We start from the raw sequence: 14,051 nt of genomic DNA on the forward strand, positions 1-14,051 counted from the left end.
CCCCGTGCTGTGCACCCCACCTTGTTGCTCTCTGCTTTGCTAACCACCACCTGCCCTGCAACATGCCCCCTCCAGCAGCAGCTCTCAGGGTGCCACAGGCTGGCAGTGGGGTCCAGGGCTCCAAGCCGCTATGCCCCAGACTGATGCCACCCTGCCTGCACCCACAGGGCAGCCGACTGTGCCCTCACTCTGGCGCTGGGTCTGTTTGTCACACCCCCCTTTCTCCACCTCCCATGCACCCAGCACAGGCATCAGAGAAGACTCCAGAAGGACCGATCTGCCAGGTTTATTCCAAACAAGACTTTATTAATGAGGCAAGGCGCTGGGGTCAGGCCAGCACAGCCTGCAGGAAATGTGACCTGGGCTCTGGCGGGGCCCAGAGACCCATTCCCTGTGGGGACAGCTGGGCAGGAGAGCCCTTGAGGAGCTGGGGCCACCGCCAAGGCTGGGGGGATGCAGCTGGCCAGCTGCTTCCAGCCCCAACCCCCCCGGATTTGTTTCCCTCCAGGCTGTTTGTGGACGCAACATAAGCCTGGCCCTGGGTCCTGGGATACAGCCAGTCCCCAAAGCCCCTCCAAAAGGCACCACAGTCCTGGGGCACTGGTAAAAACCAAACCCTCCCAAGGCAAAGTGGTGGTGTCCACTAGAAGAAGGTATGGAGGTACTGCCAAAGGCACTAGACACAGACATGGAGAAGCCAAGAGTTTTAAAAACATCCTCAGGTCTTTCTCAGCCCTGGCTGATTTTCCCTGCTTGGCACTTCATCCCTTTCAAATTAAAACAGAAGACCTACAAGAAGGCACTACCCAGCACAGCCACTCCTGCATGCAGAACCCGAGGCTAAGGCAGAGCTGGGGCTGTCCCCAGCATCAAGGGACAAGGCCACAACGGCTCCAACCTGGCAGGAGGATGCCCAGGGCCACCTTAGCTGAAGTCCCGGTCCAGCAGCACCAGTGGAGCCACCAACATCCAGAGGTAGAGCAGAAGCCCTGCCCAGCTGGCACAGATCTTCACCCACACGGCCGTCCAGGGGCTCGTCAGCACCTGCAGGCTCTCATCTGGCCTGAAACAGCAGAGAAGCAGACAGCACCCATCACTGCGCTGCACCCATGGGGTGGCATCTCACTGTGTGCCCCAAGCATGGTGGGCAGCAACCATGCCAGGGAGGGATGGAGGCTGCAAGCACCCAGCCACGGGTGCAATGCAAGGAACACAGAGGAGGGAGCAGAGGAGCCACATGCTTGCTACCACACAGCTCCCTGCAGTCGCCCAGGGAATGTGACCCCACCACTGCAGCTGACAGCACCCCAAGGGCTGGGTCCCCGCTCCCCACACATCTTAAGGGATCCCGGGCTGCAGCAGAGGATGCTGCAGCAGGGAGCTGGCAAGCCCAGGCACAACCTGCCATAGGCAGCCCTATGCTACCTAAAATTAATTAACGCTGATTAGGGTACACATTAAGTGAACTTGCACACAGATGCATCTCAGCAAACAGCTCTTCCCGGTGCAAGAGCAGGGAGGACACCAGGAGAAGGGGATGCAGAGGAAGGGGGACAGTCCCTTGTCCCCACGCAAGCTCTGCCCACCTGTACCAGTTGGTGAGGCTCATCATGATGTAGAGGGCAGCCAGCAGAAGGCAGAAGTGGAAGAAGGTGTAGTTGTAGGACACGCCGTCCTGCTCATTGTCGTAGGCACGGTGCAGCCCACTCTCCGTGGCTGCTGCCTCGCTTCCAGCCCCGGCCGCACTCTCCTCCGTCAGCATCAGCTTGTTGACCTGCAGGTGGTCCGAGGAGCGGACGCTGCGGGCAGAGGGGCACAGGCTCAGGGCTGCCTGCCTGCTGCCTCCTTGGCTGCCCCCCAGTCCCAGCTCAGCCCCCCCAAGCCTGCCCACCTGGGGATGCCCTGGGGGCTGTCCCCATGACAGGCAGGGCAGTTTGGGGGATGCAGCTTGTGTGGAATCCCCAAGAGCTGTGAGCGTGACCCTGCAGGGCAGCCTGCCTGTGTCCCTGGGGACTGGGATGGCTTTGCAAGAGGCACTTAGTGACAAAAGCCCTGACCCAAGCTGTGACCTCCCCTCCAGCATCGCCCTTCCCCAAAAGCCTCCTGATGACTCCCTGCTCTGGGCAGGCAGAGGGACGGTGCAGTCCCCAGGGACACAAGCCAAGTCCTCACCTGATGAAGAGGGTGCAGAGGATGAAGATTGTCAGCCCCACAATGCTCGGGGCATCCCACCAGGTTGTCAGTGTCTGGGTGGCCATTACTGAGCCGGTGCTGTTCCTCACCAGCAGCGTGGGGTTACAGGTCTGAGCTGGGGGGGACAAGCAGGGGGTTCAGCACCTTTCCTCAGCCCTGAGACCCAGGGGGGCAAAGCACCCTCCACAGTGTGTGGTCCTGTCCTGTGCACCCCCTCCCAAACCCCAGGCCGCATCCTGCTTACTTGGTACATTGGCCAGGGCAGACCAGGTAACGTAGATAGTGTAGAGGGTGACGAGGGACGCCTGCAGCAGCCCCGAGTGTGGCTGAGCATCCTGCAGATGCAACGGCAGGTGCTCAGGGCTGGTCCTGTACCCCACGGTGACACGGCCGCCGGCCTCCCAGGTGTCCCCTGCCACCTCACCTGGATCTTGGGCAGTATGGACACAGCAGAGATGATGAGGCAGAGGATAAGGTTGATGCTGATGAGGACCTTGCCCTCCGTGCAGGCCTCAGGCTTGGTGTAGTAGATGTAGAGCAGCACTATGGCCGCAATGGAGGTGGCATAGAAGATGAAGGTGATGATGCAAAGGGCTGGGGGAGAGAACAAAAAGGAAGGAGGCTGGAGCAAAGCCCCCAGTACCCCCAGCTCAGCGTCATCCAGCTGCAGGATGACCTTCCTCGTCCCTAAACTCTCTGCAGTGCCCGTCATACCAACCTGCATACCAGCCCTTGGCATTGCTCTCTCCCGCATTGTGCAGCCACAGCTGGTTCCAGGAGTGGGCAAAGTCGATGAGGAGGATAAGCTGGATAAGGATGAAGAGGAAGGAGCCAACCACACCGAAGTAAAACCAGACTTGAGGGGAAAAGAAAACCCACTTAAGAGCAGGGAAAGCAGGACTTTGGCACAAGGGCACACAGCTGCAGGGATGCCAGCTCCAGTCATGGGTTTAATCCTGTGCTGAGGGTTAACCCAGAGGTGCAGAGGAGAGCATGGGCAGCTCCTCACCTGACGTGAAGACACCATCGGGGATGTAGAAGGCCCCCACTGTGATCCCCACCAGCACCAGGAACTTGAAAAACCAGAAGCTGCAGGAGGAGAGAGGAGGCATGGTCTGCAAGAGGGAACCCAGTGGGGAAGGGGGGGGTCTGGCCTGTCCCCACACCAGCATACCCCCAGGGACAAGTGCTCACCCATTCTGCACAGCGGCTCGTGGGTCCTTGCTGCTGCGCACGCACACCATGATCACAGCAAAGAGGAAGAAGAAGGCGGCCATGGCGAAGCCCATGCGGTACACAGCTTTGTGGCCCAGGAAGCTGTCACAGTTGACATGGGTCTGGACCCCCAGGACCGATCCGCTGCCTTCACAGAAGCCAGGGAGCTGCAACAGCGATGGGAGGGTGAGCATCACCCCAGCATCCCACACCCACCGTGAGCCCTGGTGCCACCAAAGATGGGCCAGCCCATGGTTGCTCCAATGCCACCCGTAAAGCAATCGGATGGCCTGCCTGGGGACAGCAGTGGAGTGGCACAGCTAAAGCCACCCTGCAGGTCAGTGGAAAGCTGAGATGAAACCAGCATTTCCCAAAACGCTTAGCACAGCCTTCACATTAGCTCAGCTGGCAGATCTCAGGTCTCTGCATCTGAAGTCCCACCTCCATCACTTGCAAGTCACTTTGCCAATTGAACCCCAAAAATGGGATGTAGGAAACTTTCCATGGGAGACATTTGACAAAACTAAATAATGCATGAAATTATCCCACTGCATTTCCTCTCCATAGAAAACCAGGGTTAACAACACCCTCTGCCCGTGGGATGCTCAGAAAAAAGGAACAGAAGCAACATCATGCTCCAAAAATTCACTGTCTGATTCAGCCTCATGTACCCAGCATGCGCTAAACATCTCCCCCATGGTGACCAACCAGCAATCTCCAGGAGTTACTTACCTTGTGCAGCTCCTTCTCCACGCCGGGGATTATCATAATAATGGACACGAGAGTGCCTAGGAAGAGGAAGAAGGTGAAGAGGAGGCGGGAGATGGTGGAGTTCTTGGCTGAGGGGCAGCAGCTGCAGAGCAGGCATGGCGCAGATCCGCAGAGACAGGACAACTGCAATGAGAGCATCCTCATGTTGGTGGTGTTGAAACTGGCCCCAAAACACGTGCCCAGGTTGAACCATAAGGAGATCTGCCCGAGAATCCATACTGCTGTACTGGGGGCTTTGCTTAGAGCTTCTCACCAGCCAATATCAAAACCCACAGCCCGCGAGACCTCATGGAAAAGGTTCTAAATCCCCCAAAAATGTTGCTGAAGACCAAAAGCCACAGGAATGGGTTCACTGCAATAACAAACCAACTTGGAAAATGACACCAAGAGTTCTGGAGACACCCTCATCTTCTCTTTTGCTCCCCAGCAATTGCATGCAAAAAAAGGCTCCTGTCAAAACAAAGCACTGCCCTGCAGGAGCCTCTTTTCTTTAAAAAAAAAAAAAAAATAATAATTTGCAAAATAATTTAAGGCTGCCTTTCCAATCTAATACAGTGTGGGGAAAACACCGATGTCAGCATTATGTGGAAATTAGCTTGTTCTGCCATCCTTTCCCCTCACCAAAGACCACTTTACAGGTGGGGAAACTGAGGCATGGCATCCCTGGGAGTCCACAATGGATCCTGGCTTTCCAAATCCACCATTGGCAGTGCTGCCAGGTGCACCCTCAGCCCAAGGGCAGAGGCTCCCATAGCTGTGCCAGAGGTGGGTACAGAGCAGGGAACCAGGGAAACCCCAGCTTAGCAAAACCCAACCTTACTGCCTAGCAAAATATCGGCAGAGGTTTCCTGCACAAGGATTGCAAGGAGAAAAAGGAACTTATTATTCTTAGAATATTTATATTCTTAGACTTCCCTGGCTCCTGTAAGCCATGAGAGGAGCAATAGGGAGATGCTGTTCGCATCCCAGCAGTCAGGCTGGGCTGGGCTGAGTTGAGTTTTGCTGCTCCGGTGTACACTGTTCCCACCAATCTGTCCAACAATTTGGATATTCACCCACCTATTTAACACCCACAAGGTGGGGGAGTGCTGCCATCATTTGCCTTAGAGGAAGAACAGCTGCGGGGCTTCTGCGTAACAGGTTTTAAAGCCCACGATGGGGCAGGAATGCTGGATACAGCCATAGCCAGCCCTGACTGTGGCATCCCTGATCGGGATAGGAAAGATTTTCAGCCTCTTAATCACCCATGCCAGCCCCGGTATCTCCTGACTCACTGCCACATTCTGAAAGCCCTATGTTCCCAAAGGAGGGTGAAGCTGGCAAATGAATAGGGCATATTCAGGCAAGAGAATTTAAGAAGCTTTTTGGGATGGCCTGTCACTGCTGGGTCGCTAATCCACCATGTCATGCAAGCAGAAGGCCCCATGTTAAATATTTGGGGAAAAAATAGGGGAATAAGGTGTCTCTCAGGTTTGCATTGAAGACTCTGCACCCTCAGGAATTATTGGGGTTGGCCAGGGAAGTAAAACCAACATCTCACATCAAGGCAAAGCAGGTGGCAATGCCGCCCGGCCACTGAGCCAGCAGACAGCGCTGACCCCATGTAAGTGAACAGATGGGCTAAAGTGCTAAACAAAGCCTCAAAGGACCCAAAACCTAAATTAAAACTAAATTCCCAACTGTGACCCACTCCCCATGGTGTAAGCAGGAACAGTGGGAACAGCGGGGCTCTCAGGACAGACAGCCCAAGCAATGCAACAGCAAAATATACCTCAAGTCCTCTAAAACAAGGAACCTACAGGCTAGTTCCTTTTTTTAAAAAAAAAAAAAATGCCTCACTGAAGCTCTCACAAGCCCACAGCCTCCCCTGGCCCACACACCAGCCCAGGGAGCAATGAGAAATCTGTAGGCAGGTGCTGGCAAGCTTCCAGCTACAGGTATTGCCTAGAGACCAATGGGAATTAAATATCTGAAATTTGTTTAAAATACTACTGCTTCGCTTTCCAAATACCTCTCTCTAGCTAAAATGCATTCCCAAATCCACTTTTAAAATTTACAGCACTGGGCATTTTTCACTCCTTTATCAGAGACAGCTTCTTCCTAGGAAACCTGCGACCACCTCAGGCCCTAGCAACAAACTGCTTTCCCCTCTATTTACAAGCTAACGTCATTGATTTATTTCGCCTTCTCTTTGAACAGCTTTTCCTCTCCCGCACTTGAGACACATCAGCCAGCCAGATGCACTTGCAAGCAGAAGGGTTCAGCTCTCTCCCAGTACTAAGGGATGTGCATTTGTTAAGTGTTTATTATGGCTACGGACTTCCTAATTATGCCCAACGATCAATATTAATTAAAATATTGCTCAGTATCAACGTAAATATACATTTCTCGTTGCTAAAAGTAGTGTAAGAAATGGATGTGGAAGAAAAGAAAACCAGATGTTGAGCTGCTGTGCAAGCAGGACGTGAAACCTGCAGCCCCCTCATCAGGGATGCTCATAAGCAATCACTTTGATGACCCCAAGTCACTAGAGGTGGTCTTGAATTTTTTTTTAAACATAAGCACACCATTATTTGAGAAAAATTACCTCCTTCCTGATTTATTCCTCTTTACCCACATCCCAGCCCCACCAGAGGCTGTGTTGAGCTGATGGTACCCACAGGACCTGGGGCAGGTGAGAGAGCCCCTGCATCCCACGGGGACCCTCATCCCGCCTCTCCAGGAGCTGCTCAAGGGACATCACTTCATGTTTTAAACTTGAAAGCTGAAGAAAATGGCCTTCAGTAAAGATTGCTTCCTTTCAGGCTCATTAAATGCACCACTTGCACAAGAATGCACTTAAAATGTGCCAGCGTTCCTGTATTTCCCCTTCAAATAAATATTTAAAAAAAAAAAAGAACAAAAATCCTTTTTAATGCAGAATTACTGCACTATTTGACCTGACCTAGTAAAACACCTTACTGTACCCTTAACTTTAAGCACACCAGTACCTCCAGCTCCTCTCCTTTCACTGCCCACTGAAACAAAAAGCACCAAGTCCCAAACCCACAGAAACTGGCCTGAGGTTTGTTTCATGATGAGAAACAAATCATGAGGTTTGTTGTTGTTCAGCAAGTTGTTGGATTTGGGGGTTCAGCTCCACATCCAAGCACCACCAAAGGCTGGCAGAAGGCATGGCCTTGGGTACCATGTTTTGTTGGGGGTCGGTGCAGGTGGCTGGGGGGTAAAGGGGTGTCCCCAGGGCCATGATGGAGCTGGGCTGAAGGGAAACCCTTGCTCCACGTGCAGCCCCCAAACCCTGTGGCTGACCTCTAGGAAAGCTGCAGGTGTATGAATTAGTCTCTAGTATGAGGCTTTCAGGAGCCCACAGCATCTGCGGAGCCCAATCTCTGTGGCTGTATTTCAGGTTTTACAGCCTCTTGCAACCACAGGAAGGCAGCCGCTGAGGTAACTGGTGCAGCAGCCCCGTTCCACTGACCTGCTTCGTGCAGCAGTAATGCAAGAGTCCCATGTCACTGGGAGCCTTTTTTCATGGCTCCTGGTGCCCTTCTGGGGTACCCCCCCTCTAACCTCCTTGGCCAAGGAACCCTGTGCCACACGCTAACCCAGCCTGTTGCCTGGGCACCTCTTGATTTCAGCCTTTTTCTTTAAAAAGCAAGTGGGTTAAGAGCAAGGAAAATCCTCCCACATTAAGGCAGCACTGGACGTGCTCTGCTACACCTCCTTTCAAAGACTCTCAAAGGTGCCCATAGGTATGAACATGGCCAACAGCCAAACAGCAGGATGGAAAAAGCCAACCAAGGGAAGTGACTGCAGCCCGAGAGTGGTGGAGTAATGAGGAAGCATCAGTTTTCAGCTACTGCAGATGAAAGATTAATCTCTTCAGTTTCACTATCGACTTCCTCATTAATCCAGCTCACCTCCAGTGCAACTCGCCCGTAAGGGCTGCTGTGCTTCCTCCTCTGCCTGGAGGCTGGGAGAGCATGGCCAGAGCTAGACAAGGACTGTCCACCCAGCCAGGGAAACACAACAACATGAACTGAAGTACACTAGCCCACCTACACCAGCCCACCACCACAACCCCAACAACACATCTTCTGCAAGCTGCCTTTGCCCTGGCAAACCCAGGAAGGCAGAGACTGAGTCAACCAAAAGCAATGCTGAGCAACTGGTCTTTATCTCCTGTTAAATTAATGACTCAGCAGGTTAATCAGTACCAAACCTGCAGGGTCTGGCACAGGCTTGGGAGGCTGGTGGCTCTCATGGCCGGCAAGTAGCTTGGTACTGGCACAATGAGGGTGACAGTCCCCACGGGGTGCTCAAACCATGCCGGAGGGCTGCACCAGCCCCTGGCGCTCACTTTGGCTTGGGCAGGCTTCTGCTGGCAACACCTAGCCCTGTCCCTCAAGGAAGGCAGCTCAAGGTGACCACACTGCTCGTGGCAGTGGTGGGCAGAGCCTGGCAAATCACTGGGGGCAGAGAAAGGGAAATTATTCTCATGTGCTGCAAAATTTCACTCGGGAACGGCTTGTAGAGTTGCAATGCGAAAGCATTAAGGATGGCTTGGCAACCTGATGCTGCTTTGACTCAAATGATACAAGCTGACCAGAAGAAGTTAGCTCAGATTTTCTTGTTAAAAAAATTAAAAAAAAAAAGAGATCAGGGGGTTTGTCTAGTTTTGGTTTGATTTTTTCCATGTTGGGTTTTTTCAGTTCAGCTTTGAGCTAAGACACCCTCTTAGTCAACCAGCTCCAGGAAGGAACAGGAGAATTAAACCTATATAGCCACTCTACCCCGTTACCATGGTCTGGCAAGCTTTTTGGGCAAAAAAAAATCCAGAATTAGGCCACAAAGTTCCCAGCCCTGCTCCAGAGTAACTCCTGGCTTTTCCAATACATGCCCATAAGGAAAAGCATCAGATGTGTGTTACAGACAGAGGCCTTGCAGACTGCCATCCATCCGATCTTTCAAAAGCTCCTGTTCGTTAAACCACTAAAACTTTGAGGTCAAGTTACAAAATGGGCCCCATTTCCAGGCCAGCGGCTCCCCGGCTGGTTCCACAGCCCTGCCTTGGCCCCGTGCCCGCAGGTGAGGCAACGCCAGGAAGGCAACGCCGGCCGTGGGCAGATGCCTGCGTCACTGGGCACAGCACCCCAAATCATGCACCCTGTGCCTACCCTGGGCCATGGCACCCCACACATGCCCCTCCACCCACAGACTTGCACCCCCTGTCCTGCCTCCTCTTCTCCATGCCCATCCCCCCCACTTCAGGGCTCGGCAGTAAGAAACAGGCAGGACTTCTGGTGCCCCAGCATCGCAGAACCCCCCCAGTGTATTTGGCATCAGGACAGGGGAGGCAGGACCCCCCCCAGTCCCCCCAGTGTGGCAGGGCACCACTCCTCCAGCTCCCTACATCCCCCAAGCATGCTGGGGTGCACCACTCAGGTGCCTCAGACCCCATGTTCCCCTCGACCATCACATTCATGAGCCCCAGAGTTCTCTGGGTCTCCCCCGGACACCCCCAGGTGCAGCTGGATGCCCTGCTCCAGGGGTCCCCTCCATCCCCCCAGGCACAGAGGGTGCATCCCCCGTGGGTCCCTGCATGCCCATGGGTGCGGCATGGAGCACACCTCCGGCCTTCCCCTGGAACCCCCGGCCTCCCCTCCGCCCCACTGGGACCCGGGGCACAGCCCCGGGGTGTCTCTCAGACCCCCGGGCCTCCTCTGAGCCCGCCCCCGGGCCGCGCCCGCCGCTGCAGCACTGGGAGCGGGCTCAGCCCCGCTCCCCCCCCGGGTGCCCACCCCCTCGCCACCCGGTGCGCCCCCACTCCCCTCCCGGTGCCCCGGCCGGGCGGGCACTCACGCAACTGAGCAGGGAGCAGACGCCGAGACAGGCCCCCATGGTGCGGCCGCGGCTGACGCCGGCTCCGGCCTCCCCGCTCCGCGCTCCGGCCTCCCCGCTCCGCGCTCCGGCCTCCCCGCTCCGCGCTCCGGCCTCCCCGCTCCGCGCTCCGGCCTCCCCGCTCCGCGCTCCGGCCTCCCCGCTCCGCGCTCCGGCCTCCCCGCCGCGTTGGCTCCGCCCGTGCCGACCCCGCAGCACCGGGCTCGGGGCGCGTCGCTCCCGCCCCGCCTCTCCCGGGGCGGCCCCTGCGGCGGCGGGGCGGGTCCTCCCTCCCCGCTCCCTCCCGGCCGCAGGGGAGCCCCTCCATCCCCTCGAGCCCCTCGGACCAGAGCAACGGCAGCCCCGGCCCCGCCCCAGTGCTCACCGCCGAGGGGACCCCACCAACACCATCAGCCCGGGCCGGGGCGGCGGCTTCGGGGAGCGCCCGGGGCTGGGGAGGGTGCCCAGGCTCGCACTGCAGGCGGTCTCCCTCCCCTCGAAGCATCCCGCGGGAAGGAGTGGGCTCCTTCGAGGGCAGCACAGGGTCCCAAAGGGTACTTGGAGAGTGTCCTGGGATCCCACCGACACCTGTCCCCAGAGCAGCTGACAATGCTGCTGAGACCCTGGGGTCACCAGCCACCCAGCCCTGGGAGAGAAAATAATCATGGAATGATAGAACGGTTTGGGTTGGAAGGAACCTTAAAGCCCATCCAGTTCCAGCCCCCTGCCCTGGGCAGGGACACCTCCAGCCAGCCCATGTTGCTCCCAGCCCAGTCCAACATGGCTTGGGCACTGCCAGGGATGTGGCAGCCACAGCTGCTGTGGGCAGCCTGTGCCAGCGCCTGACCATCCTCACAGGCAAGGATTTCTTCCTAATATCTCATATAAATCTCCCCTCTTCCAATTTAAAACCATTCCTCCTTGTCCCAGCGCTACAGGCCCTACCAGTGAAGCCCTGTGATTTCTCACAGTTGGATGCTGCTTGTGCAGCTGAGAGCTGCCAAGGGGAGACACGGGGTCAATGACTGCACCTGAGGCCCAGGGACAGCAGAGCCTTGGGTTGCTCCTGGCTATCAAGTGACAGAATCACAAAACCACAGACTGGTCAGGGCTGGAAGGAACCCCTGGAGATCACCTAGCCCACCCCCTGCTAGAGCAGGCTGTCCCAGAGCAAGCTGCTCAGTTGCGTCCAGGTGGGCTTGAATGTGCCAGCGCTCTGCCACCTTTAAGGTAAACAAGTTCTTCCTCATATTCAGATGGATTTTATTGTGACTTTCTTGAAGACAGGAGTGACGTTTCCTTTCCTCCAGCCTTCAGGCTCTTCTCCCAATCGCCATGATCAATCAAAGGTTGTCAGGAGTGGCCCCACAATGACATCAGCCACCTCCCTCAGCACTTGTGGGTGCATCCCAGCAGGGCCCATGGACTTATGTATGTCCAGTTTTCTTAAGTATCCCCTCACCTGATCCTCTTCCACCAAGGGTATGTCTTCCTTGCTTCAGCCTTTCTCCATGGTCTCTGGGGCCTGGGATTCCTGAAGATCAGTCTTGCAAGTAAAGAGGCAAAGAAGGCACTAAGTTCCTCAGCCTTTCCTATGTCCTGTGGCACTAGTCACCAACCTCAAGGAGCAATGGGCCCATATTTTCCCTAGTCTTCCTTTTGTGGCCTATGGCAGCCTTTCTTGCTAGCTTCGACAATGCACCCACCAGCTCCAGCATACCCACCAGCCTGAACCCCCATGAGGCCAGCCCCTGGGTGAGGGGGGCTGAGGGGCATCTGCCCGCAGGGAGCCCAGGGTGGGAGCTGGGGCTGGGCAGGCAGCGGGTCTCCCCACTCTGCTTGACCAGCCAGAGCCTGGCATATCCATCCAGAGCGGCAAGTGCTGCCTTGCTGCTGGCATGCATAATTCAGGGCATGAAATAAACCAGGCTGCACTAGCCCGCTTCCAGACCCTAAATTTAGACAGTGGTGAAAGTACATGAGTACGTGGCAGGAGGCTCTGGGGGGCACAGGGCTGGGGCAGATGGGGAGCCAGCATGCCCCCTGTGGCCTTGAGGAAGAGGAGGGTGTCATGCTTCTTGCTACAGAGGTAAAGCTCCAGGGTTTGGCCTCTGATCAGCCTCTGGCACCAATAAAAAAAAAAAAAAAAAAAAAAAAAGTATTTTCTAAAGCCTCTGTGAGCTCCCAAAAGCTCCGGCTCGTTGCAGTGTACAACAGGAAAGGTCAGTGCCCATAAATTACTCTCTGATCTCAGGTTGCTTTTCTTTTTGGGAGGCAGCTGGGGTGTGTGCTGGGGACCTGCCCAGCCTGGCAGCACGCAGGCACGGGTCTGGCAGCGCCCGCGGGGCAGGCAGCAGCCGCGGGGACATGACGGGCTGGCTACAGGCACAGCCCTGTGGGTGGAAGGTGGGGGTCTGGCAGCTCCTGTCTCTTCCCAGCTGGATATCAGGGCCCTGTGACACCCGCAGCAGGAACGTCCTTCAGTCCCTGTCCTCCCAGCAAGGGCAAATCAGCCACACTGGTATTTGTCCCCTTGGTCCTTCTGTCCCCCTGTGCCTTGCAGGGACGTGACCCCGCGGGCCAGCCAAGAGCAGGAATCCCATCTGCTTACGGACCCCGGAGGGACCAGTGTGTGTGTGTGTGTGTGTGTGTGTGTGTCTCCGTCCCCTGCGATGGTGCCGCCAGGTGGCACTGCCCCCGCGTCCCCAGGTCTGTGCCCGCAGCACCAGCCCCGTCCCCTCCTCGGCAGGCGAGACCAGAGCGAGAGATGTCGCCGTTAACAGAGCCGTGACAGTCCCGCGGGTGCCACAGCACACGCTGGTTTCACACCGCCCTGCACACGGGGAAGATGAGGCATGGGAGATGAGGGGCACAGAGCACAGGGACCTGTGGCTGCCTCCAGCCCCTCCTGCAACAGAAGCCCCCAGCCCAAGTCCCAGATGCTCAGCAGGGCTGGGAGCATCCTTGCCCATGTACCTCTAGTAAAACAACATTTTTCTGCTCTGCCTCCCCCTCCACTCCTTCCGCATCACTCAGCATCCTCAAGGCACAAGGGGACATCTTTCCCCTCCCCCAGGTTCATTAGGGGTCAGGGTATCACTTTTTGCTTGCTATGGGGGGATTATAGGACTGGGGGTGGCACTAGGCCAGCAGCAAGCAGGGCCAAGTGCAGCTTGCCAGGGATGCCCTCTGGCCCAGGGACCTGGGGGGAAAACAAATGATCTCATGTGACTGTATCTGGGACAATACCAGCTTAGCCATGGGTGCAGCCAGAAGGGTTCCTGCTGAGCCCAAGTGATGCTATTCATGGATAAACCTACATTACAGTAATTAATAATAATTAATAATCGAGTCTGTATTTGGAAAACCAGCTAAAGCCATCAAGAACCTTTCCTCCAGAGCATTGTCTAATGCAGCAAACTCAGGCATAATGTAAGGTGTATTTTTGTCGTGATGATTTGGGGTTTGACAAGCCCCTGGTCCATGGGATTGTCCCACATCTGGCACCCTGTGGGTTGGCCCTGCTCCTGGATGGGGCTTTTAGGGCACCCAGGACCCTTCCCCTGGGTCACCAGCTGCCAGCAAGCACATCACAGCCTTGTGCTTTGGGTGCTTTGGGGAACCGCTCCAAGACCTCAGGGTGCTGCTCACCTGCGCAGGGAGGTGGGGGTGGGGGGTCCCCCAGCCCTTCCCATGCTGCAAGGGAGGCCAGGCAAGGAGGCCAGGAATGAAGCTACGCCTGTTTACTGCCAGCAGTATGTTTTCTCAACTGTGCTGCCTCTCTTGGAGTTTCCAGCCCCCAGACAAGAAGGGGGACAGGCACAAAGCCAGTCTGGGTTGGGAAGGACAAATGGAAAAGTCCTGAGATTGAAGCATCTCCCTCCCCCCTTGTCTAAGGGAGTCAGGGAATTAGTTTTCTGCTAAGCCCTTCTGTAATAAACAGAGACACGGGAGGACTAGCAATGGGCGATTGCTTGGTCTTTAATTACAGA

At 56.0% G+C, this 14,051-nt stretch overlaps 1 protein-coding gene across 2 annotated transcripts; it reads right to left on the minus strand.

Moving 5' to 3' along the window:
- Nucleotides 1–278: 278 nt before the first annotated feature.
- On the minus strand, nucleotides 279–10,193 carry SERINC2 (serine incorporator 2). Of its 2 annotated transcripts, none has more exons than XM_056333219.1 (10): nucleotides 10,042–10,193; nucleotides 4,141–4,302; nucleotides 3,388–3,575; nucleotides 3,203–3,282; nucleotides 2,912–3,049; nucleotides 2,618–2,787; nucleotides 2,438–2,528; nucleotides 2,173–2,308; nucleotides 1,587–1,799; nucleotides 279–1,063 (listed from the first exon to the last, which is right to left on the minus strand). In XM_056333219.1, the coding sequence occupies exons 1-10, from the start codon at nucleotides 10,078–10,080 to the stop codon at nucleotides 925–927; spliced, it is 1,356 nt and encodes a 451-aa protein (XP_056189194.1). In that variant the 5' UTR covers nucleotides 10,081–10,193; the 3' UTR covers nucleotides 279–924. The 2 variants fall into 2 exon arrangements, with proteins under 2 accessions (XP_056189194.1, XP_056189195.1); XM_056333220.1 differs by having other exon boundaries at nucleotides 10,047–10,179.
- Between the last annotated feature and the right edge of the window lie 3,858 nt (nucleotides 10,194–14,051).

The sequence above is a fragment of the Falco biarmicus genome, chromosome 3 (genome assembly GCF_023638135.1).
Source record: "Falco biarmicus isolate bFalBia1 chromosome 3, bFalBia1.pri, whole genome shotgun sequence".
Classification (NCBI taxonomy): domain Eukaryota; kingdom Metazoa; phylum Chordata; class Aves; order Falconiformes; family Falconidae; genus Falco; species Falco biarmicus.